General features: G+C 46.1%; 1 protein-coding gene across 2 annotated transcripts; it reads right to left on the bottom strand.

Moving 5' to 3' along the window:
* Positions 1–1,724: 1,724 nt before the first annotated feature.
* Positions 1,725–20,544, bottom strand: LOC121835281 (DDB1- and CUL4-associated factor 15-like). Of its 2 annotated transcripts, none has more exons than XM_042289297.1 (7): positions 20,446–20,544; positions 17,089–17,220; positions 10,867–10,946; positions 10,187–10,254; positions 5,773–5,839; positions 3,293–3,399; positions 1,725–3,126 (listed from the first exon to the last, which is right to left on the bottom strand). In XM_042289297.1, the coding sequence occupies exons 2-7, from the start codon at positions 17,194–17,196 to the stop codon at positions 3,071–3,073; spliced, it is 486 nt and encodes a 161-aa protein (XP_042145231.1). In that variant the 5' UTR covers positions 17,197–17,220; positions 20,446–20,544; the 3' UTR covers positions 1,725–3,070. The 2 variants fall into 2 exon arrangements, with proteins under 2 accessions (XP_042145231.1, XP_042145230.1); XM_042289296.1 differs by lacking the exon at positions 20,446–20,544 and adding an exon at positions 18,459–18,570.
* Positions 20,545–26,211: the final 5,667 nt, after the last annotated feature.

Consider the following 26,211-nt stretch of genomic DNA (forward strand, 5'->3'; position numbering starts at 1 on the left):
GCCAATTCTATGATCTGACGGATTGTAGTGTTGGCTGCGGCCCATCGGATGCTCGTTAAAAATTCAGTTAAAAGACTATCGTGCACAGAGATTGCACAGTGATCCTGCACATTTTTTTTGTGCTCAACCGGTTGAGCCGGCGATAGCAAAGCACGACGACGACGAGCACCCGCGAGGATAGACTCTTGGCCCCACTCGATTGGCTCCACCTGATCGCAGCACTAGCTAAGCTCGGGCTTAAAACGGAGTATGGCATGAATCACTTCACCGAGTCGCCTGCTTGCTCTGGAAAGGCGCCGCTTCGGAGGCTGGTTCGGGCATTTGAGTGCGAGTGACCGCGTTACGACTGCTTCCGACCAGATGGTTGTTGCGGCGAGGGAGGTCTGCATCACGCGTTGTAGTGGAATGCGAGGAGTTGTAATGCAGTTGATTATGCTCAGATGCAAGTGTCCGAGTCGGCTTTGCATCGCATGCTTTCGGATCATAGAAAGTTAGAGGGTTTTGGTAGATTGTTTCGATAACGACATGACGCACGCGCAAAGGCATCTGCGGAGTCCCAGGTGTCGTCGTCCGAGTCGTCGGGACGAATTACTAAAACTACCCCAAGGCACGGGACGTTAGATCTTCCTGTAACATAAAACGCCGAGCGATCCAGTGTCTATCGACCTTTTGCAGTGCCGACGTGCACGCGAACGTTGCATCTTGTGCATCATTGCAGTGCTCCATTCCGTACCACCTCGTAAGCCCCGACATCCTGTCCTTGCCTTGTCGAAAAATGGGCACCCCCCCCAAACTCCCTTGTCGTGGGAACACCCATTAACATCGCATAGGGCACTGATGGTTGCAATAAGTTGAATAATTAACTAACATCCGTTAATTAACTTTTTAATTAGTTAAGTAAACATGGTTCCATTTAGAAACTGGCCGAGCATCTTCAAAAACCTCTGAATATCAAAACTGGTACCAGGCTGCCGGTGCGAAAATGCAATGACACCACTTGCACAAGCGCGAGGCTTGGCGGTGCAAAAATATGAATGATAAAGGTGCATAAAGTTACCATACAAACAAGCGTGGGGCTCGTAATGCAAAAATGCACAAGATAAAGATGCAGATGATGGTGTATAAAGTTACACTTAGAACAGGCACAATCCTGGCAGTGCAAAAATGCAGATGACACCACTACACATTTATCGTCCTTGTTTCCGCACCGCTAGCGTCGAGCAAGTGCACCACCACACCTCCCAAATTTACTGATCTTGTGGTTTGCGATAACGCTCGGCAGGTTTCTACTTGGAGCCATGTTAATTCTCACTAATGAAAAAGCTAATTAACAGATCTTAGTTCGCTATCTGACTTGACGATTATGTCTAGAAGGCTGGCACATGTATCCAAGCTTCTTTGGAAACGTGAGACATCGCATAGTGAGGGGTCAAATGAATTATACCCGTTTTCCACAAAGAGCAGAAGTCAGTAGTGCACACTACGACAGTAACTTGCCACAAAGCGGCTGGACAGTTAATATTTGGTGCTGTTAAGATATCTGTGTTTTGTTGTTTTACATTAGATTCAGTAGTTCTTTTACATTGCCATGCTTGTTTCTTCTGCTTTCAACTATAATGTGCTCACTAACAAGGTCAAGAGTGAGTGGACAAACTAAAAACAGCAATCAAATGGCACTTCTCCCCCCCCCCCCCCCCCCCTTCAAAAAATGGATGCTCCAGGTGAATAACAGACATCATTTTATTGTTCTGCGTCAACAACCAATCGTGTTCTCGGTTCCCCCAATCCATTTTCAGACAGCAACTTTTGTGGCCTCCACACACTGCAATGACCCACCAACATTTGTAAACCATCAAGTCACAGCACATTATTGTTTCCCTAATAAAAACCACTACTGCAAACAAATAATTCCAATCGGCACATTTGAACAATAGTTCAAGAAAAGAAGTTTAAGCGTACATAATTTACTGATTTCCCCGATCGATACGATCATAAGTTTATCGTCAGTTGCCTGCCGGCCAACACAGGCATTGAGTCTTTGCGAGTGCTTCGGTGTCGCATGGACTTTGGTTGTGCTAGCGGAGTCGAAGTAATATCAAAGTTGGTGATTTAAATATTTTTGGAAGAAGAGAGCTCACTCAGCGTTTTACAGTATTTCACAGGAACTAAGATGAAGTCAAAAAGAAACTTCAGTCACTGTGTATGTTAAAATGGGCAACATCAATGATGCAGCCTTAAAAAGTGTGCAAAGAACACGTGTTTGTACACTGCTGCAGAAATTGTGCGCAGCTGTTCGCAGACTGCACGAAACTTATGCACAAACAACTTGTGGCACACAACTGCACAGGTTGTGCACATATTTCTTCACACAAATCAGTAAAAAAAAAAAAAAGCACGAAAACTTGTAATTAGTTTTATGACAACTTTTACATAAAAATAGGAAACCAGCTAAAAAAATGTCTGGTGCTTGGTTACAAATGTGTGGCTGCAAAAAATAAATGCGCAAAAATAGCAAACAAAAACAAAATTTTTTCTTGGTAAACACTTCTGCTGAAAAGCAGAACCCTCGTTCAGCTGTGGGTTCATTTGTCAGTAATGGAAAACTTTTTAAACCTACTGTCACAGTTCATGTTTTGGCCACTTGGGAGTTGATTGACTTTAATGCAGTTGCAAATAAACGGCTGTGCCCATTCTGACAGCTTTGTGTAGTTGCCGTTACACGGCCATTGCAGCTCCATGCTTGACCACGGAGCTCTAACGGCCATGGGGTTGTATAGAGACTGCCGTTTATTTGCAACCATAACATAGTTTAACAGCACCTGGTAGCGAAGCTGTGAAGCCGATATCCTGAAGCTTACAGAGTGGGCAATAAAACCACCGAATTCAATAAGAAAAATAAAACAAATGCAGTCTCTTTGGTGGTTACAGCACGGCAGACTCGATCGGCAAGCCCCCAAAACTGCCACAAAAGTTGTCTGAAACGTTCGTGAGGAAAGTCAAGGTTGTAGTGGCTCCTGATCAGGACGGCCATTTCTCCTCTTGCTGTGGCTGGGCTTGGCTTCCGCTTCCATTACAGTGTGATGGCCATCTGGAATCCTGGTGCCCAAAGCATCTTCAAAGAAGTCCCTTAAAAAAAACAAAAAAAAAACTTGCTACATAACCCAGGGAAAATTTACATCTCCCAGAGTGAATAACACTGCAAAACACAGAAATTGTGAAACATAAAGCACAGAATTGTTTGGTGCTTATTTGTTCAATTTGTACATGTACATTTGAAAAGGAGTGGCAGTACCTCGTAGGACGGGTTTGTTGGTGAAGACTGTGACAGCACAACCGGCGGGACATGGATTCCAGGCGTGGCACTGGAGCCGATGCACCAGATCCCTCGATGCCTTCCAGCTGGACATTGATAAGACCCATCACCACAAGGATGCATCACCACTGGAACCCATCACCACTAGAACCCATCACCACAAGAAATTATCAGCTCAGGGACAGACACAAGGACCTGCACCACAAGAACCCATCCCCACAAGGACCCATTCCCACAAGGGCCTGTCACCACAACCCCGTCACAACAAGCACCCATCACCACAAGAAACCATCACCATTACCACAAGGGCCCATCAGCAAAGTTAATGAGCAGATATTGGTTAATTACATAGTCTACTGATTATGACGGTTATCCTCTCATCTAATGTCCTAATGTCTGCCAACCCTGTCCGATACAAGTGCAATCAAAACGACATCCGTACACCGGTCCCTTTTAAAAAAAAAAGAAAATGAATTTAAGTATACACCATGGCATACATTGCAGTGATGTGGAATATATACTAGAGTGTGGCCCTGCATGTCGCAGTAGGGACAAAAAAGATATAAATGTAGTAGGTACGAATGGTCGCCAAGTCTTATTCGTCAATCTTGCAATTCTATATGCACGAGACGTTCAATTCATTATTTCTCCAACTGGAACCCGCTTCGGTACTCCCAATTCCTGAAATGACCACTGATCTATATGACAATTGCTGGATCGCACATCCTTGCTTGTTCGCTGCAGCGCAACTGCGGCCACCGGGTGGCCATCTTGCATGCCGTTTCTTTTTCGTTCGTCATCAGTCGCCGAAGACTTTCTTTAAGATCCTGGGTGAGGCGTGATACTTGCCGTTGAGAACACGTGCAAATTTTTACGAAAGCGCAGTGCCGCAGGAAAAAGGCGCAACTCGCCGAAAGCAAGTTTTGCTGGTCTGGCGGCGTGTTCACAGCTTCCTTGGCACGCCGAAGTGCTGAGTCTCTGTGTTTTCGCACGCTTGGATACCGATCAATAATCGACACCGTGTGAATGTGTTTTGCGAGTGCAATGTGCGTGAAGCCATATGTGCCTCTGGATCAGTGTCTTACTTTACTCTGACGACTGTATACTTGCGGCACTTGTGGTCCAGAAACGAGCTTAATCCAGCGTCCAGTAGCGACGGAAGAGGGGGGGAAGGTACGTCTTTTTTTCGTCGTTAGTCCGACCACAACCAATGCCACGATCTGACGGATCGACGCGTTGGCTGCGGCCCATCGGATGCTCGTTAAAAATTCAGTTAAAAGCCAATCGTGCACAAAGATTGCACCGTGATCCTGCACATTTTTTGCACTCAACCGGTTGAGCCGGCGATAGCAAAGCACAATGACAATGAGCGCTTTACGACATCTACACCCTCCCCCTTTTGTTTGATTTTTAAGTTGTTTCTGATTAATTCTGAATCTCATTGTACACCATTAACAACAGCTCCTCATCACTGATCAGTGTTGGCTCATTATTAACCCGCTTAATTGCACTTGACGTTTGAACGCGGCTCGCCTAATTGTGATTACCGTAGTCAACAGATTGTACATGACGCCACGCTTCAAAGATTTTCATTCTCACCGTCTTGTATTTTTGCCTTCGAAAACCCTCCTTGCTCCACAGCATTGCTTTATTCGTGCTCCCACGGAATCTATTAGAGTAGATTTGGGACATAGCCATGGTTAATATAGTACATAAGAACATGTACAGATCTCCCCCTTTTATTGATAGCAACTCACCGGAACAGCTGGACGATCCAGAACTCTGTGGCCAATACATATATACATGATCTAAAAACATCTACGCGCGACACATCTTCAGAACTTTGGTGCGGCGTGAATTCTTGATCGATATCCAAGCGTGCAAAGGCACAAAGATGCAGCACTCGAAGTGCCAAGGAAGCTTAGATCACGCCGCGAGACCGGCGACAGGCGACGCTTACTTTCAATGAGTAGTACCTTTACATACAACTTCACGCACATTGCACTCGCAAAACACATTCACACGGTGTCAATTCTTGGTCGGAGACACAGCACTTCAGCGTGCCAAGGAAGCTTTGAACACGGGGCGAGACTGGCGAAACTTGCTTTCGACGAGCTGTGTCTTTTTTCTGCAGCATTGTGCTTTTGTAAAATTTCCACATGTTCTCAACGGCAATTATCGTGCCTCACACAGGATCTTAAAGAACGTCTTCAGCGAATGATGACGAACAAGTAGAAAATGTGCCTTTAGCACATTGCCGCCGACCTCTGCAACGCTAGCAAAAAAAACAAAAAAACGGCATGCAAGATGGCCGTCCGGTGGCCGCATTCGCGGAGCGGGGATGCGCGATCCAGCAATTGTCATTGAGGTCAGTGGAAATGACCTGAAACTTTGCCTGGATATATACATGGTGGCAAAAAGGGGCCCAAGATCCACCGGACAGTCAGGATCCCACTTACCCTTCTGAGTCGTCAAACGGCCGCAGCAGCTTCTGAAGTGGCCGCACCTTTGCCACCCAGTATCGTCCTGTGAGCAACCGGGGATATGAATGCAGTCAGAGTCGATACCGAAAAGAGTGGAATAAGGTTATTAATTTTTATCCACATTAAAGAGGCAATGAACCTCTAAGCTTCCCAAAAACATTTACATAAAAAAAGTCCTTCAGCAAAAAGCAAAACAAATACAGTCACCGACCGATTTTTTGGATTCCGATAATTTGGACTTGTTAAATATTTCGGACCTAAAGGTGACCTATCCAATAGAAAATGTGCATATTCACGACTGATGTTTCAGACAGTTTGAAGTGTGAAAGTTAGATTTTTCGGATAAAATTGTCCCGAGCTATCGGAGGGGGGGACATGCCACTGAGAGGCCGCCATTTTAGATTCTATGTTGGCTGCACGTGGATTGGCCCGGTTCGACAGCGCTACTCGAGTACTGCTAAGTCCCACCGCTAAATGACGCTATGCTACAGCTTTTTTTTTTCTCTAGCTGCACGGCATTATCATTCACTGTTACCATTTTTCTTCGTTTATTCGCCATTCTGCACATCTGCAGTCGTAGAAATGCGCCTCTCATCTTGTCTCAGTGAATTGCGTTTTGCTAAGAAGCGCAGAAAGAACTTGACCATAACACTAGAAAAGAAGGCAGCGATTCTCAAGCTAATAGAAAGTGGCCAAATGCAAGTGGAGGCGTAACCTGAAGCAAAGCACTATTCATAGTTTTTTTTTAAGCCCGCTTAGACGTAATAAAGGCAAGTTTTTTAATCTGCTGATTTTTCGGGCTGTTCTATTATTCAGATGTTTTTTCGGTTCCTGCAAAGCCTGAAAAATCAGTCAGCGACTTGGCATCATTATTTATGTTATGAGACTCATTTCGTGTTTGAAGCAATTCCAAAACATGCTTGCATTTCGAGATGTCAACCCCAAAATAGAAGCATGTTTTGGCAACGCTCAAATGAGTCTCGTGTTGTGCTTAAAACGTTTCTTTTCAGGGGAAGTTTATTTTTTAACATACCGTCTTATCTAAATACTACAAAAAAAAATTTGTGTGTGTCTTTTTAACATGTTGAACACATAAGCAAAACGTGGCCGGAATCGGGTCGTTTTGAAGCGATAGCTTTACGGGCGCCACATTGCAGAGGTTTCGACCCAGTCTCCTGTCATCGCCGCTACAGAAAACCCTTCCGTACGCTTTTGGTGCAAGTCCAGAAAGGCATCCCGTCGGCCACTCCGGCATCCCGCGAGTAAAGACACAACGAAAGAAGAGTCTTCTGTGTCGTCTGCTTGAAAAACTTGTTCCAAACATTACTTGCATTTCACGAAATCCCACTTTGGCAGCGTCTAGTTGCTACACATAATGTTAGATAGTTTTAGAAGATTCCACCGTGCTTACCCACTTACTTCACGGATCACTGGTGGCAGTCGTCAGTGACATCCATGACGGCTATGAGAATCAACCACGTCGCACCTCTGTCCTCAGGTATGTGACGGCACCATTCCACCCACGTTACACGACCGTGCTACAGCTATTGCTTTTGTTTTTTCACACATTGTGGGTGAAAAATGTGACCTTTTCTATGTTCACACTCACATATTTACAGCATCGAATCTAGTGCTTCAATTTTCGTCCGACTTTAAGGAACAAATGTACGTCCATGCCACCCTTAGATCACGCCATTTTTCTTTTCTTCATGATATCCTACCTCGTTCTAAATGTGGTTTCCACCTTCGAATGAAAAAAGTAGAGAACATTTAATATCAAATGTGGGTGCCACAAATGCTGCACGTAACAATGTCACCCAGAATAGAAAAAGCTTAGGATTGGGTGTATTAGAATATTCTGGAGCTACAACAGAGGCATAGTACCCGTGCAGCTACATTATTCTACGATAATTACTCTAAAAAGTAGTGCCATCCCTACGTTTCATGGTGTCTAAAACACATCCTCCCTAAAGCAATGACATTAGTGATTAAACAAATCTACAATGCCCATGCACTGTAAAATAGGACATACTCAAATACTACTGTAATATTTTTCTGCAGTCAGTGTCACAGTGTAATTAACAATCTATCTAAAAAAACGTCTATACTAAAACCTAAGACAAGGCAAAAAAACAAAAAAATTGCCGTCTCAAACTCCGCAACTAACTTATTTCGCAAAATCGTCTTTATACGCTTCACATGCCTGCAAACTTTAAAAGAAGCCTTAAAAACCACCTGCAGTGAAATACCCTTTGATGACATCTACACCCTCCCCCTTTTTGTCTGATTTTTAAGTTGTTTCTGACTAAATTTTAATCTCATTGTACACCATTAACAAGGCATCAGCTGTTCATGAGCATAGAAAATGAATGAATGAATTAATTCCTGCGACCATATAGACCTTAGGAGGGGAAGCAAAAAAAAACATTTAAGCAGGATTTTTACTGGTTGCAGCGGTATTACCTCTGGTGATAATAGTGTATACGTGCAAACAGTACAAAACGGGGCGCACAAAAGCGCCAAAAATTCGCATGTGGTGCCGTCGAGACACTGCTGAGATGCCAAAAGCGAGTTCCCGCTTGCATTGCTGGCGGTGTATGTACCATATTTTTCGGTCTATAAGTCACACCTCTGTACAAATCACACCTATCTAGTTGTACGGTCGGTGCGGCAGAACAGCATTGAAAAGCTCGCGTATCTGTGTTATGATCGCAATACATGCGCAAGCGAGAGCTGGTCCCAACCATCTCGTCAATGAATCAAACGAGAGATAAAATTCCCGTGGCAAATTTCCGCATTTAAGGTCCATCCTTATAGGAAAATTTGAATATAAGTTGGTATGACTTATATGCAAATTTTTCCATGGGGATTTTATTTTGCGTTTAATTCATCAACAAGGATTTGTATAAAATGCACCAAAGGAAATCTTGAAAAAAAAAAAATTACCACGATTTTTACACTGGAAAATATGGTACTGGTGGGGAGCAGAAGAGTGATGTAGATTTTTTTTTTTTTTCTTTTTTCAGAACACAGTTTTTAGGCGCTTGTTTCCGGCATGAGCGGCGTCGCCGTCACTGTAATTGCGCAGTGCATTATGAGAAATGTCCCATAATGCACCGCGCGGGACTCTCGTCACGTCAATCGTGACGTCACGAGGGTCCTGCGTGGCGTATTATGGGACATTTCCCATGATACACCCTGCGGGGAGGAGGAGGAGGGTAGGGGGAGAAGGAGGGGAGGACAGGGTGGAGGAGGGGGAGGAGTAGGAAGAAAAAGGGGAGGGGGAGAAAAGGAAGGGGGTGGAGGAGGGAAGGAGCCTGAAGGATGAGGGGAAGAGGAGGAAGAGGTGGAGAAGAGGAGTAGCAGGAAGGATGAGGTGAGGAGGAGGGAGGAGGGGTATACCCTCCCCTCAGTATTCTTGCCTCCTCCTCCTCAAGAGCTGCGCTCTAATTTGGCGTTCCAGGGTGTTGTAAACATCTTTCCTTTTTTAAAGTCTGTGTAACACACAAAATAGGGTTTCATGTTTTCGGTGTATGCCAATAAATCTTGAAAAATCCCCAGGGCCAGTTCTGTCGAAATCGAGAAAAACTGAAAAACCCATAAGTAGACCTGTCGTTGAAACACAAAAACCCTAGATTAACAGGAAGAAAATCTTTAACTAAATGCTTTCTTTTGTGTTGCCCCCAACACAGCATGCAGTGAAGTGTCTGCAAGGCTGCTTTTTCCTTCTGGAAGCACATTCCTGTTTCCTTACTCTTATCTGTAGCGGGGCATTTTATAAGAACATTCAGGTCACACATATGCTCCCTGAAAGTTGAGAAACCCCATGCTCGTGTCCAGTTTTCATGTTATGCCCCAATCAATGCCAATTTTTTGCCCGACACTGGAAATGGACACAGAAAAGCATGGAAAGAGAAAGTTTGAGAGAAGGGAGGATTGTGGCTTTGTTTTTGTACGTAAGGTTAATCAGTAGAGTTATTTTTCCTTCATAAAGTTAACTTTTGTCTCAATTTTCGCTTTAGCAGACATTTGATCTGTTCTGATAATCGTTGACCGGGCAATATTTCAATTTCCCCTTTTTACAACAGTGCCGCCACTCTGTATCTCGAGATCTGTGAAGTGGCCTCTGTGTGTGCCTGTTAAGTAATACGCTCTTTTACTAACTAATTTTCGTCTCAATGCTCCATATTATATTTGGCTTCAATCTCAATGTGGTGCACCAATCCAACGACCGATGAGGTAGTTTTTGGGCGCTCTAAATAAATATGATTATTATTATTATAGCCGACCCCCGCAGTGGCCAATGTGACTAAACGCGCAAACAAATAAATAAATGCTACCGTACAAAAAGGTACTGCCCCCCCCCCCCCCCCCCGCAGGTTGTACACACCTGTGTCAATGTTCCACTGGAAGAGGACACTCGCTCGATACAGGGTCCTGCTGCTGCCTTGCTGCGGCCTGTAGAAGCAAGCACGGCCTCGTGAGATTGCACGATTAACCTTAGGTGCAACCTGGAAATGTCTACTCTTCGGTAACTACTTATTCAATCGGAATGAAATTTTCAGGTCAGGCTGGCAATCATGTGAAAGAGCCGCATGCATCCTTAAAATGTGGCCCCTCAGTATCCGCCCCATGACGTCGCTGGAGCGCTACTTTTTGCCGGGACTTCCATACTTTGTTTCGGCTAAAGTCCTGATGCAACGGACGCTACGAGCTAGTGGGACCGATCAAGCAGTGTCAAAAGCGCAAGTCACTAAACTTTGTCTGTTGGTGATTGGTTCGGCGACGATAGAACACTTACACAAACACGACGATGCCCTTTTGAAGCCGTCCGATTAGTCTCGTCGGCTCGTGGTGTCGGCTGCGTCTGGACTTAAGGTGAAACAAAGTATCGCTACTTCCGACAACATGCCGCTCTGGACTCTGTAACTTCATTCGTTGCCGCCTCGGGACCACTTTTGATGCAAGGGCGGGACGGGATGCTGAACGCACCAAACGAAGATGCGTTCCGGGTGTCTTAGTACAACCGAGGAACCGCATTTCTTGCCGCAGTCGGATTTGGAGACTTACCCGGTGGCCTCACGGCTTGACTCGGCGGCTTGGACCAGCAGGGAGAGCAGGATTGTGGTTGTGCCGTTCTCGGGACAGAGCTGCAGCAAACGAAGAGAATCGGTCAGCAATAGCACTCAAACCGTACCTCCAGCAGCACAAAGCTGTCGACTTGCCCGGGGTCGTCGACGTGTCATTTGCACAGAATACATTTAGAGTCGACGTTACTAGATTAAAGTTCATTGACAAGCTTCCTACAATGCCCGATGCCTTTTTGTGGCACGTCTGCTCGGCAACGCTCGCTACGCTATCAGCCCAGCCAGAAGCGACTGAACCGGTGGAACGCTGGATGCACATTGCCTGCGGCGGGAAGTGATTCTATTGAGCTTTTTTTATAGTGAACAAAGTTTGTGCAGAATGAGCATCATTCGAAAACAGTCTTTCTCTGTTGACCATGGGATGGGTGCCGCTAGGATCACTTTCCACCCATACCTGCTCGCCAGCAGACCACCGAGAAAAACAATTTCTGAACAACACTCTTTGATAGAGCTTGTCAACTGACAGATGTAAGAACATTATTTAGGGCTATGGTTTAATAAAAAAAAAAGGCCAAACTTAAACATATAATTTCTCCGCTAAACATAGTGAGATAACCTAAATTTATGTATGAATATACGCCCATTCGATTTCCCTTCTAGATTAGACGGGAAAATGCTTTCGCCTCGAAAAAAGATGAAACGACAAAAAGACGCCATAAATATCTGCTTAACTCGTGAGAAAAAAAATCTAAACAGAAATGATAATTGAAAATGTAACGAGCCGAAAAAAATTCTACTTCGCATTTTGTGCACGTCAGCATTATCATAGAGATCGAGCATTTTAAATTTTTTCACACGATTCGGTGTGGTGAGTTTGCACTCGGGCGACTAAGATAATGTCGTCATTTGCCGGAATATATTTTGTGTGGGCACGACATCACCACGTTTCCATGTGGTGATGTCAGATGATGCAGATGTGCAAATCATCAGCGTAGAATCAAACGGCAGCAATACCATCATTGGTGCCTACACCAGTAAGAACTCCATGGTACATGTGAGACATTAGAATTAAAATTGAACTATATGCTGAGCCATCGGCTGGATCTATGGCACCTTCTGCATTTTTCAGACTACAGTCTGCGGGCTATACATGTTTCAAAATATTTTATTTTATGTGGTACAGACTACTTACAGGTGCAGACTGTGCAAGGGTTTGTATTTTCAAGATTGTCTGTTGTGACAAGATTATGTTGATGGTAATTTCTGTAAAATACAAGAGCGCTAATAAAGCAGGCATTCTACATGGACACCATGCACCAGGTAGAGACTGTAAACCGCAATGGGCTATGCACCCATTACAAAATGTCTAAGACACTTTTTTTTTTTTTTCAGAGGAAATTTATTGTTCCAGATTACAGTCCAGATAGTATTCTTTCCCCCAACAATCCATAAAAATGTTTAACTATGTTTCTCCAAAAATACTAAAACGTAAAATCTTGTTACGACCAAGAATGTTTAGAATGTTTTTGCTTTGTGAAAGTGAAGCGAGTGACTTTTCATTTAAGGTCATTTGAGATAGAAGTCAGTCACCTGCCGACAATGCTCAAAAGTGGCATCGGTAACTTAATTTATAATGCCCCAAATCCCGTTTTGTTAATTAACTAACAGACTGGCAATTAAGATTAATTAACAAGATCACCCATACCGTTTTACTGGCTAAGCATCCGTAGAGTTCAAGATGATGAAACATTGTCCACCCATCTGATTCATGCAATGTCTTACAAAAATCCCTTCAGATACAACATTCTTGGTCAAAAAAGAGGACTGTGGGTTATAATCTGGGTAGATTAGTGAGAATTCCCTCTAGTATGCCATGCATAAAATGAGGTCACTTAATTTTTTTGCAATCACAGCTGCGATAAAAATGAGCCAAACAAAGAATTACTACAAGCCAGTTCCCAATATAGTTTTAACCATGTGATATGTTAGTGCATGTTTAAATGAGAAGACAAAGAATTTAGAAAACTGGTAAACGTTTTAGGACACTTTCCGTGGTTCGTTTATCAACTTAGTTTTTTCTCTCATTCCCTGCCTGCCACATATGGCGATATGTGCCAATTGGTCCGCATTACTTTGTAGCACCTTGGAGCAGTTAAATGTCCATTTTGGAGCAACAGAGATAATGTTTTGCAGACAAGCACACTGCTTTTTATTCATACTAGTGCTGCAAATATTACGTCAAGATTCACGTGCCTTTCCACTTATGTGCAACCTCTCGCTAGCATCATGTGCGAAGTAGGTTTGATTCCCTGAAATGCAGAACTAGCTGTTCGGTTGCACATTGAAGCACCAGGCACGACAACAAGATACTGACCGATGGAGGACAGCGTGAACTGCTGTGAGTGGTTATTTTAGGTATGAAATCAAAGGTATGAAATTTTAGGTATGGAACCAAATCTAACAGAATATTCCACCAAAATAATTTTAGAGTAGAATAGTTTTGAGTACCTAAGATGATATTCCATTCAAGCGCTAAAGGTTCTATTAAAACTGCAGGTTTTAATTCAGTTAAAAACAAAGCTTATGTCATTGGATTATGAACATCAATGACATTTTATGGTGAAACTTCATAATAAACAAATTGGCACATGAATGGGGTGCAACAATTTTCAAGCTTTTGCCAATTAACTGCGGAAATCATTCTGCATCACCTATGGCACGAAGAACAGAAAACAGTGCCTTCTTGCATGCGCTAATTTTTATTTAAAAAAATGAAACAACTCGAAGGTCAAAGTGCCTCTCAACTCCCATGTCTTCCTTCGATTGACGTACTCTGGGAGACCACCTAATCGTGATAGCCGCGTTTTCAAAGATTAGCATCGGAGAGTGATCAACACAAAAGAGGGTTTGTCAAGGGGCTGACAGTGAGTTTTTTCTTTTGCAATTACGCAACAAAATAGCTTTTTTTTTTCTTTTTTTTTGGGGGGGGGGGGGGGGGGGGCGGGCAAGGTGGTGTGTTTTTTGGCACTTGTGCCTAGACAAACAATATAAAGAAATACAAACTGCAAATTATTTTAACATCAAAATCGTCGCGCTATCCCTTTAAAAATAATCCAGCTGAACTCATCCAAGCTATTCCCAAGCTTCAATCTGTTGCTCCAGCTAATTAAGTTTTAATTTACTCTACTGACTGTGCCACTGAGCCGATGAAACCTATATAAAAGTGATAACTAAGCAAGTGAGTTGATGCATCTTGTTGCAAACGAAGTGCCCTTGCTTAATCTCAGAGTACAAAAAAAAAATGCAGTTAATTATACATAATAGTTGCAGTTTTATTCTAAGATTTGCACTGCAAGGCAGAGCTGTTACATCAGCACTCACCAATTTTTTTTTTTTGTTTTTTGTTTATATAGTTTACACCTGCATGTATGATGTTGTGCTCTGGAGGAGTGCTTTTCCCTTAGCACACGGGTGCGCTGCGGCGAAGCAAAATACTCAAAATCGCGACGCCTACACTGCAGTAGTCCAGTCATTTCATTGCAGCGCACCAGGGCGCGGTGAGAGGCCCTCAACGAAGCTAACTAACCCGCCAGAACAGATCACGACCTTGATAAATATTGTGAGAATTTTTCGAGAATTCCAAGTACTGCCGGTGTTTGATACAGAGATCAAATCTGATCCATTACATTTTCGGGGTTAACAAAGTGAAATTAAGTTTCGGCACGATGTTGGCGCAAATTCGTCACCTTTCGGAGAAATGTAGCAGGGCAGGCATGTTGGCACAAATGACGAGCAATATCACATTGATGCAAATTAAAAAAAAAATAAAATAAATAAAACTGGGGAGCGCGTTGGAGGACAGCAGCTCGCGTCACATTGCCGTGAGCGGCGAAAGGGTGTAGCAGGCACCGCCACCGTTGGCTAGATGGCACAGATTGCCGCCCAATATAGCGATGCTCATTAGCATGCGTTAGTAACGACATGCTTTAAAAAAGAAAAAAAAACGTGGACCGCAAATTTATTGTGTGCGCGATCCGCGGTATCAGTTCCCGCGTCATGTGATCTCGCAGCGGGTGCCCGCATCTTTATCGCTCATCTTTTGATAAAATGTTGCTGTTGCATTACCGAGGCTCGCCAACCTGATATTTTTCACCGTTCATCCTTCATCCTGAGTGGGAGTTAATTCGGAATTTACGTAAGCACAAGTTCCGATGACTGTGATAACGATACTGGCATCTCGTTATCGGGGGTATCGGAACGCTCCACTAAAACTCTATTCCGCGATATCGCCAAAAGCTAGTGAATCAGTGCTGGCAAAACAAAGCGCGCAGGGAGCTCCCGCGCGGTCGCTTCTCCGCAGCGCACGGGTGCGTCAGGCGAAGCGCACCTCGGGGCCGTATCGTAGACTTTCGAGAAGATAACGAACACGAGTGATTCGTGGCCCGCGCGGTCAAACACCTTTGAATCCCAAGGGTGCTTCGAGAAATATCGTTTGCAGCATTTTTTTTTTTTTTTATTTTCTTCCGGCCGGCTTTTTTTCGAGGGGGGTGACGAATCACGCGTAAAACGACACTCTTTTTCTTCTTGTAATCGTGTTACGCTAATTTATGAGTCACGAGCTGTGCGTCTATGTGCCGACGTCCCACGTGCATCCGAGAGCGGACTAATCCGGCAATCGTGTCCCCAGCGTACTTACGCTGCCGAAGCGCCCCGTGTCCCCTTATCGCCGGCCGGGCAATCGCTCCCTCGTCGGTGTCACGTGACATCATGACGTCATGTGACGCCATAATGTCATGTGATGTCACGTGACGATTCATGACATCACATGAACAAAACGTGAGGGCGCAAGTGAGCTCGTGTAAGTTCGTAATTGTAGAATTACCCGAAACTGCGATGAGGAGAGGAAAAAATGAAAGCCATTTACAACTCCCTGTAACGCCGGATTAGAACGCAGCTCTTGAGGAGGAGGAGGGGAAGGGTGCCGAGGGGAAGATATATCCTTCCTCCCCCTCCTCATCCTGTCTGCCACTCCTCCCTCTGAGCGGCGTCGCCGTCGTCTCACGAGGGTCACGTGACCCCTATGAGGTCACGTGACGATGATACCATCAGTAACATCGCTAACGTCATCAGTGTCGCCACTGATGACGTCATCAGGAACGATGATGATGCAGATGTCGTCACCAATGACGTCATCAATGACGTCACGCGTCCCATAATGCACCGCGCGGTTACGCCGACGGCGACGGCGCTCAAGCCGGAAACGGGCGCCTGCGCTCTAAAAGGAAAGAAGCCTCAAAAACTTGAGAGTTCTTTCCTTCTTCCAGTTGCCTTTCTGTTGTCACCGCAGTCTCGGGTGATTACAATTATCACGTGACTTTGCTTCGTGACGGCTCTTCGTGAGTTTTTTTGTCAGTATTCGGCTAAGAAAACGGATTCAGCGTTAATAAATAAATAACTGCGCGTATTAGGAGACTACAATAGCATCACTTGGTGTAACAACATTTTGATCTCAGTCAGCAAGATGAACCCCCTGCTCGATTTTGAAACAAATATCCTCGCTAAAACAACATCACCCGTTCCCTTCGCGATAACAAAAGAACATGGGGCGGAAAGTAACAACAATTATTCTCAACAGTATTTACAGACTATATCTGGAATAACGCTAGAGCGATAACGATGCAACGAAGGCAGAGTACTTAACGACTGTTTCATACCCATCTAATGGTCTAAACCAGGTGGAGGTCTGGGGAAAGTTTATCCGAAAGTTAACATGGAGGTCAAGAGGGTGAAATCGACACGTTTTACGACACAAAATACTGCGCGATCGACTTGAAAATTTTATGATTCCATTTATTAAGATGCACGGTCAACCTTCTGACGTACACCTTATAGCTGCAAATCAACTGGCGTGGTCGAAAGGGGAATTGTTTCGCCGAGGGCATTGCGGTTCAGCAAGATCGGCCACTCTTCCGACACAAAGGATCTTACTGGATCCGTATCTTACTGGAACCAATCCGAGTTACTCCGCCGGATCATGCCACCTGACAACACAGACAGAACAATGCTGGACGACGTCACACGACTTCGGTGGTGCTGCTGCCGGCATGGCGCAGGCGCAGATGCCTCGTGCGAATTTGGTCCGGGGGCCAACGTCGGGCTTGTTTGCAAAGAGCGCGTCGGCGTGTGCTGCTGTGCTTCTCCTCACCTCTACCACGTGAGCATCGTAGTCTTCGAAGGCAAAGTAGACGTAGCGCTGTTCCGAGCACAGCCTCTTGGCCAGAGCATCCGCCAACTGCTCCAGGTCCAGGCACATCTGGTGCACCGACAGCAACGGGCCCTGCGAAGTGCACGCGACTCTCACAAACACGCCTGGGCGCCTAGATGCATACGCATATTGTGCGTGGAACGCGTTCCTGAATCTGTTCACCCAATTTTCCTCTTTTTGTATGTTTTTAGAAAAAAGCCGTGAAAGTTATATTAATGCAGTCTGTGGAGGCGAGTTATATGACCAGGAAGGGACATAATATAGGGGGTAATCGTCACGGTACGTCGAATAATTAGCAATATTTCGCTAATCAACGTTTTTTTTTGTTTTTTTTGGTGAAAATAAACACGTGGTTCAAACGAGAAACCGCCCAGTGTCATCGAAATCGACTAAATCAGTAAGTTTTCGAAAGGCCCGAAGCCCGTGGGAAAACACAGAGGAGCGCTAAAGTTACCACTCGTGGAGCAGGTGGAAGACTGGCGACGCGGAAACACACAGAACAAGAGAGAAAACCCGCCCGAGCGCGATTCCACATTAGCAGCTTTGAGCCTACTGCACGAGTGGTAACTTTAGCGCACCACAACGCTCCAAATCTTCTGACCTTTTTTCTTTTTCTTAAATTTTTTTTTTTTTTTTATATAGCAAGAGTGCACTTGGTCCCCCCGCACACACACTGTGTCGTTTCTGCTAGATTTTTGCAATATTCTTATTATTTATGTTTATATTTTTATTCATTTATATTATTCTTTGTTTTTTAATTTATTTTTATATTAAATTTTTATTTTTATAATTTATTTATTTATTTGTATTATTTATTAATTTATTTTATTACTTATTTATTTCCTTCGTTTATTTATTTGATTATTTATGTATTCTTCGCTTTCGTCCAAAACCTGCCACTGTCGCCGGCACTTTTCCATCCAAATAAAAACATCGACCCATCCATGCCAGCCCCCAGCGTGTACTCGTTCACGACTCGTTCGTGACGATTTTGTCAGAGAAAACGCCACAAGAAAAGGAGGACGTGGTAACGCTAGACACGGCGTCGCGTGCCTGCAAGACCGAGACTGGAGCACCAAGGGCACTAGCAAGAAACCAGTGCTGCACGCACGAAAAGATTACCGCACTTTCAAAAATATATGGTTATACCATCATCCCGCACACGATCGCGACGCGAGCGCTGCAGTGCACAAACGGCGGGAGCTCGACGGCGGCTGAAAAATGCTTCCGTCACTCGATGTGGATTCCCTGCCGACGGAAAGGAATTCGCTTCAAACGCTACACGTCCGGCAGTTGTGGCTACTGTTTACCAGTGCCGAAGACGCGTACCGACGCCCGCGGGGACTCCCAAGCATTCCACGCGCAGAACGCCACGCCGGCGGGCCGTGACCGCACTTCCGGCCGCAGGAAGCCGTTCCCGCTCGCGCGGAAGCGAGACACCGGAACTGCCGGCGGAGCCGAGGTCAGGCGCCCCCGACGGCTCCCAGCGACTTTGGGCCGAAACGAGCACCAAAAAACAATGAATGTCGCGTGCCGCGCGGCTCGTTCAAAGAGTCCACGGATATCCTTTTTTACAAATCGCCGGTCCGAGGAGTTTCGGGCGGAGAAGGTGCGTGCACACAACGAGCTCTGGTATCCGAGCCTCTCGTTGGAAAGCCAGTCATTCGTGGCAGTAGCATCTAGAAGACAAGACCATTGCGTCCTCGTTGTTGGATCTCTCACCCGCCCCCTCAAAAAGAGGGTACCGCAATGATTTCCCCCGGACAAGTTAGTTCAAATCACTGCAAAATGAAGCTTTCTCTCTCTCTCTCTCTTAATATTGACGTGCAATTTTGTTAATTTACAGAACTCAGCTGTGTTTCTGCGTCAATAAAAAAACTGCAATGGCTAGCATCTACTAAACAAACCTTTACATAATCGTAAATCGCGCGTAAAGATGCGGATGCGGGTTTTCATATATGTTAGTTCGTTGATAAAACATTTGTGAATGTGTCTCTAAAACGTGTTTACTTGACGTGTTTCGGAGCTTTTTTTTTTTTGTATGGAATTTTTTATTGTATTATTTATTATTATTGCGTGAACACGTTGTAAACCTTTTATAAAATGAATGAAATAATTTATCACGTATGTGCTTCGGTACAACATTGAGAGCCGCGCAAATTACCATATACTGAGACCTCGGCAATGTTAACGCCCCGAGCTTCTCCATTTTATATCACGGGAGAAAAATTAACTGCGGCGTTTACGTGCAGCTGAATGGTTCTCCCAACAACTAACTTTAAAACTAATAAAAAAAAAAATATGGCCCGGATTATCCTTGCATGAACTGATGTGGAAACATCCAATGCAGCGGCTGTTTCGAGCCACATATTAGAGAGTTTTCATAGATCGCTCGCGCCATCGAGCAACGCGCTCTAGAACCCGCTAGATCCAGCACTTTGCAGGCAAGGCTAGCGGCGCACATGCGCAATATAGTAGCGTCTTCGTCGTAGAGAGCGTAGTGAAAGGAGTTTATAGGAAACTGTCACTGCGACTCTTGCAGAATGCGCACCAGAAACGCTCGTTGGGCGAACACAGGCCATGCGAATTGTGGTCCAACGTCACGCGTTGGATCTCTGCGCACCGAGCTGTGCTTCCTGTACACATTGTTTGCGAGAGCCACACGTAATAAAGGTCGTCTTTCTCGCACCGTCCGGTGTCGTCGGAAAGTCCATAAAGTAAGCCATCAGAAGTTAACGATCAAATTACGATTGATTTTAAGAAACCAGCTCTCGCTTGGGAGGATTGATTCCTTTTTAAAGAAACGTAGACAGGTTGTCAGTATTCAAACGCCCACTCTGACGTGTGTGACGTGTCATCGGGGGTTCTCCAAGGATCCGTGTTGGGGCCATTATTGTTTTTAATATTTATGAACGACTTAATATATGGTGAAGATGTGCACGCTAGACTGTTTGCGGACGATTGTTTGGTATTTCTTGAAGACCAGACGGTCTCTGATCAAGAAAAACTAGATCGTTCTTTGGCCAAACTACGCGACTGATGTGCCACGTGGCAAATGTTTTTGAACCTTAAAAAGACAGTGTGCATGACCATCACCCACACACGTCAACCGCTACTGTTTCCCTATATATCTTAATGGTACCTTGTTAACTCGAGTGGAAGAATATAACTACCTAGGCGTCACTACAGCAAACGATCTTAGGGCTAATAGTAGGTTGGGTTTCCTCCGCAGATCCCTCAGACATGCGCCCGTTGAAACGAGGCTTTCAACGTATAAAACGTTGGTGAGACCCTTGCTTGAATATGCTTCAGAGGTATGGCACCCTAACCTAAACTATCTTGAACAGGAATTAGAAATTAAGCGTTGAACGCCTTGCCAGTGCGCTTTATATTTTCTAGATACCACCGCCTTCAGTCCCCCACACAGCTTTGTTCGCAAGCCGGTCTACCGTCGCTTACCAGCAGGAGAAAAACTATTGTAAGCAGTGAGAGAGTGCAGGCGAGCTGGTAATCAATCGACATCTTGTAAACCCTGAGATGAGTTGTTTCGGTTTGTTGTTTTGTTTGTTTTGTTGTTTGTTGTGTTCGTCCGTTTTTTTTTTTTTTTTGTTTTTTTTTATATCGTTTTTTATCTTAGGGTTTACAAGATGTTGAGAAAAACTAAGCGTCTAAAACTCCTTTATATATAGTTTTTACTGATCTTCTTTACATCGACGTAGCATCATATGTTACACCGCACCAGTTCAGAATTTAAAGAAATAAGCATAGTTGACATCTACAAGAATACAGATACAAGAGTGTTTTAAAAATTCGGTTTTTTTTTTTTTTTTCACGCACAATACGCGAGTGGAATGCACTGCCCGAAACTGTTGTGCCTTGCAGTCGACCCCAGTTTTTTTTTTTTTTTCTACATTGAGCGCGCTTCTTAAAATTTAGGTATGTACGAATGCAAATGACTGCTGTTTTACCCCTGCATATTCTGTATGAAGTTACTGAGCCTGCAGGTTCGAATTTGCCAGGGAGCGCCACCGTCGATCCGCCATCTTCGAGGTCGCGCTTTGACTGGCTTGGGTACGCTAAGCGGTCGTCCGCTGCTAGTGTGTGCTAATTTCATATCGTTGAAGATTCGTTGAACAGAAGAGAGAAAAGGGATTATCTCGGGGGCGGGCCGTTTTAGTTTCCTTGTTGCCGCCGAGTACCGTGTGTAAAGGCTGAACCGCATGTGAGCAATTTAGCGAGCGACGGGACGAGACGAGCCGCGGCGACAGCGACGAGACAAGCGACGACGACTCGCTTCGCTGTCGCTCGGTCACTCGCGCGACGAGGCAAACCGTATGAAAACGACGGGAGCAAGTGACCAAGGTGATTAGCGGCGTTTTCTAGAAATCCAAAAACCGAGCGACGCGACCACCGACCGTGAGAAATCGCCGACTCCCGTCGCTGTCGCCGTCACTCGCTACATCGCGGTTCACCGTTCACTGTCGCTCGTCGCGTAGCTCGGTTTTGGGATTTCTAGAAAACTTAGCGCTCATCGCCTTGGTCGTGTGCTCCCGTCGCTTTGATGCGGTTTGCCTCGTCGCGCGAGTGATCGAGCGGCAGCAAAGCGGCAGCGAAGCAGGTCGCCGTCGCTTGTCTCGCCGCTCGCCAAATCGCTTGCATGCGGTTTTTAGATTGCTTGGGCTAATGAAAAATGCGCCGCATTTTTCATAAGCTGCGCACTCTGAGCCGCACGGTATGTTTCTGCACAGGAACGAACACCGAAGGCACGACGTATGCACGACACAGAGGCGATGGAGCAACACAGTTGCACGGCCGTAGAGCAGAAAATCCGCTAGAGAAAAACAATAAAGAAACTAGCAAAACAAAGCAGAGTAATCACACCGTGCTACAGAAGCACCAAAGTAGAAAAATCAGTTCTCGCAAAAGCTTCGTGTCGCGCGCCGTGGGCACGGCGCGCGACACGGAGCGCTTCATGAAGCCGAGGGAGCAACGCGGCCGCGGTGAACGAGCCCGACAGCGGCAAAAACGAACTAAAACACACAAAAAATACTCCTACGGCGCTTGAAAAGCACCAAAGTATAAAAATAACCCCTAGTTTCGGTCAAAAAGACTCTTTAAAGATGTAAAATGCTGCTAAACCACGACCGGGGTGGGCGATGCCAGCGAACCTAGCGAGTGACGTCAAGTGAATGTCACCTATATAAGGGTCCTAAAGTCAGGACTAATAGTGCGTGAAATAAATAAACGGGGGGGGGGGGGGGGGGGGTTATACCGCCCAGACATCTGAACATTCATAAACCTCCGTCGAAGACAAACACGCGAGTACAGACAGACTAAAAGCATCCCAGTGCACTCTTTGCTCTTTTGGATGAGCCGATGGATGAGCACGCACAGAAAGACGTGTGATTGTGTGGGCAATGTAGGTTGGAAGAAAGGAGGCAGTTTGATACTTTAAACCCACGTTACGAATAATAATAAAAAAAAAAAAACAGGGCGCGGAATGGTTATGCAGGGTGTGTGTTAACCCCTCGCCCCCCGCTTGCGTTCACACCGCTTCGCAGCGAGTCCGCGGCTGCTCATTACAGAACTATTAAACTTTGGCTATACTTCGTTTCAGCTTCGGTTCGAGCGCGGCCGATGTTATGAGCAGAAGGGCCAATCAAACAGCGAAAGAGGTACAATGTCATGGGGTGCTCTCTGCAGTTGATAGGACCAGCCGGTATTCGCCGTCTCTCTGTGCGTGCTCCTCCGCCGGCTAGTCCTATCAAGCGCAGAGAGCACACCATGACGCTGCGCTTTTTGCGCTGTCTGATTGGCCCTTCGGCTCATAACATCGGCCGCGCTCGGACCGATGCCATGGTGGCGGCGATGAAAGCAGACAACCTTTAAGCTGCGGAAGAACACTGTGGCGCAGCGATACGGGGTGCGTGCTGAGGCCCTTCCCGCATGCTTTTCAATAGGCCGAACGCAAACAAAAAGGGTCTGAAATAAGGACTTAACGCAGAAGGCTGGTTTTCTTCAGCGCCTCATGATTTGACACGGACACCGAAACAAATAGGCGCAAGGTCAGAGCGCAGTCGCTGTGCTCGATCGGTTTCGCCGACGATTACGAGCACCGTGACGGAGCGTTTTTCAAGTTGCTCGATTGGCCCTGTCGGCTCGTAGCGTGGGCTGCGCTCTAACGTGAGCTGAAACCAAGTACACGGCAAGCGAGTGTTCCAAAGTGCGTCTTCCGCGCATCGGAACGCAAGCACGCCAGTCACAGGACAAGGTAGAGGACGCGCAAGGAACGCGCCATGACGAGGCAGCCAAGCGCGCGCCGTTGCGCCGCGAAAATCCAATGTCCTTGGCGCCGACCAAATATATATCTGCCCAGGGGCGGATGCAGGAATTATCTGAGGGGGGGGGGGGGGGGGGGGGGGGGTGTAACTTGCGGATGTCGTGTTCAGTGATGCGACTGGTTGGAGTCATTTTGGATCAGCCAAAAGTCAATTTGGGAGCAGCAAAAAGAGGTTTGGGGTATAAGTGCGCACTTCATTTTCATTCAAATCACCGCAAATGTTATATTAATATTCGTGTGTACGCCTGCCCAACTAAAAGGCAATGTTTATAAATTGCCATCTCCGTTATGTGATGTAACTTTCTGTCAGCATCGATTCCGTCAGAGCGATTCCGTCAAACACGGAACTATGCACGGTTACAAGATGATGACTGATCAAGGATAGCATAAACCGCCGTGAATGGTTATTTTAGAGCGCAGCTCTTAGGGGGCCCGTTTCCGGCTTGAGCGGCGTCGGCGTCGCCGTCGGCGTAACCGCGAGGTCACGTGACCCCCCGAGGTCACGTGACCCCCTTAGGTCACGTGACCCCCTGAAGTCACGTGACCCCCTTGAGGTCACGTGACCCCCTTAGGTCACGTGACCGCCTGAGCTCACCTGACCCCTTGAGGTAACGTGACCCCCAGAAGTCACGTGACCGCCTTGAGGTCACGTGACCCCCTGAAGTCATGTGACCCTTCAGGTTACCTGACCCCCGAGGTCACGTGACCCCCAAAGGTCACGTGAGCCCCTGAGGTCACGTGGCCCCATGAGGTCACGTGACCCCTTAGGACACGTGACCCCCTTGAGGCACGTGACCTCAAGGAGTCACCTATCCCTCAGTACGCTTCCATCTTCCTCCTCAAGAGCTGCGCTCTAACCGGCGTTACAGGGAATTGTAAACGGCTTTCATTTTTTGGTACGAAATCCGACTGAAATAATGTTATACTTCAATAAGTGTGAACACCTAAATCTATTTCTTCTCTAAGTTCTCGGGGTAATAAAACAGCAATTCTTAATCAGATAAAAACAAAAGCATAAAAAACAAACCTACAGAAGTGTCCATATAAATCTTCTTGCAATGCCGAAGTATCCTCGCAAAATCTTGAATTGAAAAAATAAAAAAACGTTTGCAATCCCCTGTAATGTCGAATTAGAGCGCAGCTATTGAGGAGGACGGGGGGAAGGTACGGAGGGGATTGTACGCCTTTCCTCCTCATTCGTAACCTTCCCTCCTCCTCTCCTGCTCGCCTACCATTTATCGGAAAATTTTCCGCTAAATTTAGCAGGGCAATTCACCCATAATGCAACGCGCGGTGACGTCACGAGTGACGTCACTGGTGACCCTCGTGACGTCATCACGGGAAACGTCCCATAATGCACCACGCGCTTACGCCGACGGCGACGCCGCTCAAGCCGGAAACGAGCGCATAAGAGCTGCGCTCTAAAAGAAACAAAAAGATGCCGCAATGATATCGCAGACTATCGTCTAGACCAGGGGACTCAAACACACGCGGGCCGCGTGCGGCGCGCGACTCGCTGGGATGCAGCCCGCAGGCAACCGGCTACGAGCCCCGGTTCCCATGCCTCGACTCTCGAGCGCTAGGAATGGCATGCGCCATAGTCATCTCATCTCGCCGATTCACTCTCGCTCTAAATGTAGCTCTGGTATTTTATTGCATTCACACAGTTTTTACTTATCTGCGTTCCCTTGCCCTTTGTTTCGCTTTATTTTTTGCTTTCCAGGTTTTTGTAATGTATAACAATTCTGCTAGTAGGCTGCAAGCACGAGCTCTTCGTTGAAGGATTCATGTCGGCTGCGCTAACTCGACCCTAATTTCCGGCCTCCGAGATACGTCATGCGTCGGGGCAGCGGCCATGGCCTCGCGTACTAGAGATCCGGGTACGGCGCTCCCCCGGATGTATCTCGAAACAACCCATTCTTATTTGAACCCTTCTCGTCTGAACCCATGCGCAAAACGCCCTTCTCGTTTTAACCTTTCGCGTTTCGACCCTTTCTTATTTATACCCGTCTCATTTGAACCCATTCTCATTTGAACCCCTCTCGTATGAACCCATTCGCAAAACACCCTTCGCGTTTTAACCTTTCGCGTTTCGACCCTTTCTCGTTTGAACCCGTTGTCATTTGAACACCGTAGTGAGGCATAGAAAGAAGGAAAAACAGTTGAGGATGAAGGTTGAAGATGAAGCGAAGTGGCACCATCTCTTGCATAGCACATGAAACAATTTTCCTTATGCCTGCGTGCCACCCCGAGTCTGTTGACGTAGCTACGTGGTCACATGGTGACATGGTTTCAAAAGTGCTAGCGCAGACTCGGTACTTCATTTCTCTTCTGTCGCTGTATGTCGTTAAGATGTCGTCGTTTGGAGCGGATGGATCATTGTGCTAGTCGTGTGTTATTGCTTCTAATGGCCAATTCGGATGGTCATTTTCCCTATAGAAGATATGGGGAAAAAAGTTTTCCCATATCTTCGGCAAGGGCGTTCGCGTGGTCAAAGGCTGGCGGGTGCAAGCTTTTCGGGTTGCGCCTCTCAGGCGTGTACCGGCAATTTACCAGCAGAAGTTTTCCCGAGCTCCAAGAGGTCGGGCAGCTTGTCTGCCAGACTGTATCCGGTATCGTCACATCCGAATCGGGATAGGGAGCCAAACGAAACAATGCTCGCTGAGGCGGCAAATAGCGGGTTCCAGTGGCAAACTAAGCTATGGAGACAGGCACCCTTTGTG

The sequence above is a fragment of the Ixodes scapularis genome, unplaced genomic scaffold (assembly GCF_016920785.2).
Source record: "Ixodes scapularis isolate PalLabHiFi unplaced genomic scaffold, ASM1692078v2 PGA_scaffold12__126_contigs__length_90152505, whole genome shotgun sequence".
Lineage (NCBI taxonomy): Eukaryota > Metazoa > Arthropoda > Arachnida > Ixodida > Ixodidae > Ixodes > Ixodes scapularis.

Excerpts from the sequence above, each read along its gene's own strand:
- LOC121835281 (XM_042289296.1), bottom strand. The coding sequence starts at position 18,503 with ATGCTTGGGAGTCCCCGCGGGCGTCGGTACGCGTCTTCGGCACTG. Across the intron at positions 17,221-18,458 it reads GGTACGCGTCTTCGGCACTG|GGCCCGTTGCTGTCGGTGCA; the intron begins GTAAACAGTAGC and ends TGCACTTCGCAG. Across the intron at positions 10,255-10,866 it reads TCAAGCCGTGAGGCCACCGG|GCCGCAGCAAGGCAGCAGCA; the intron begins GTAAGTCTCCAA and ends TTGCTTCTACAG.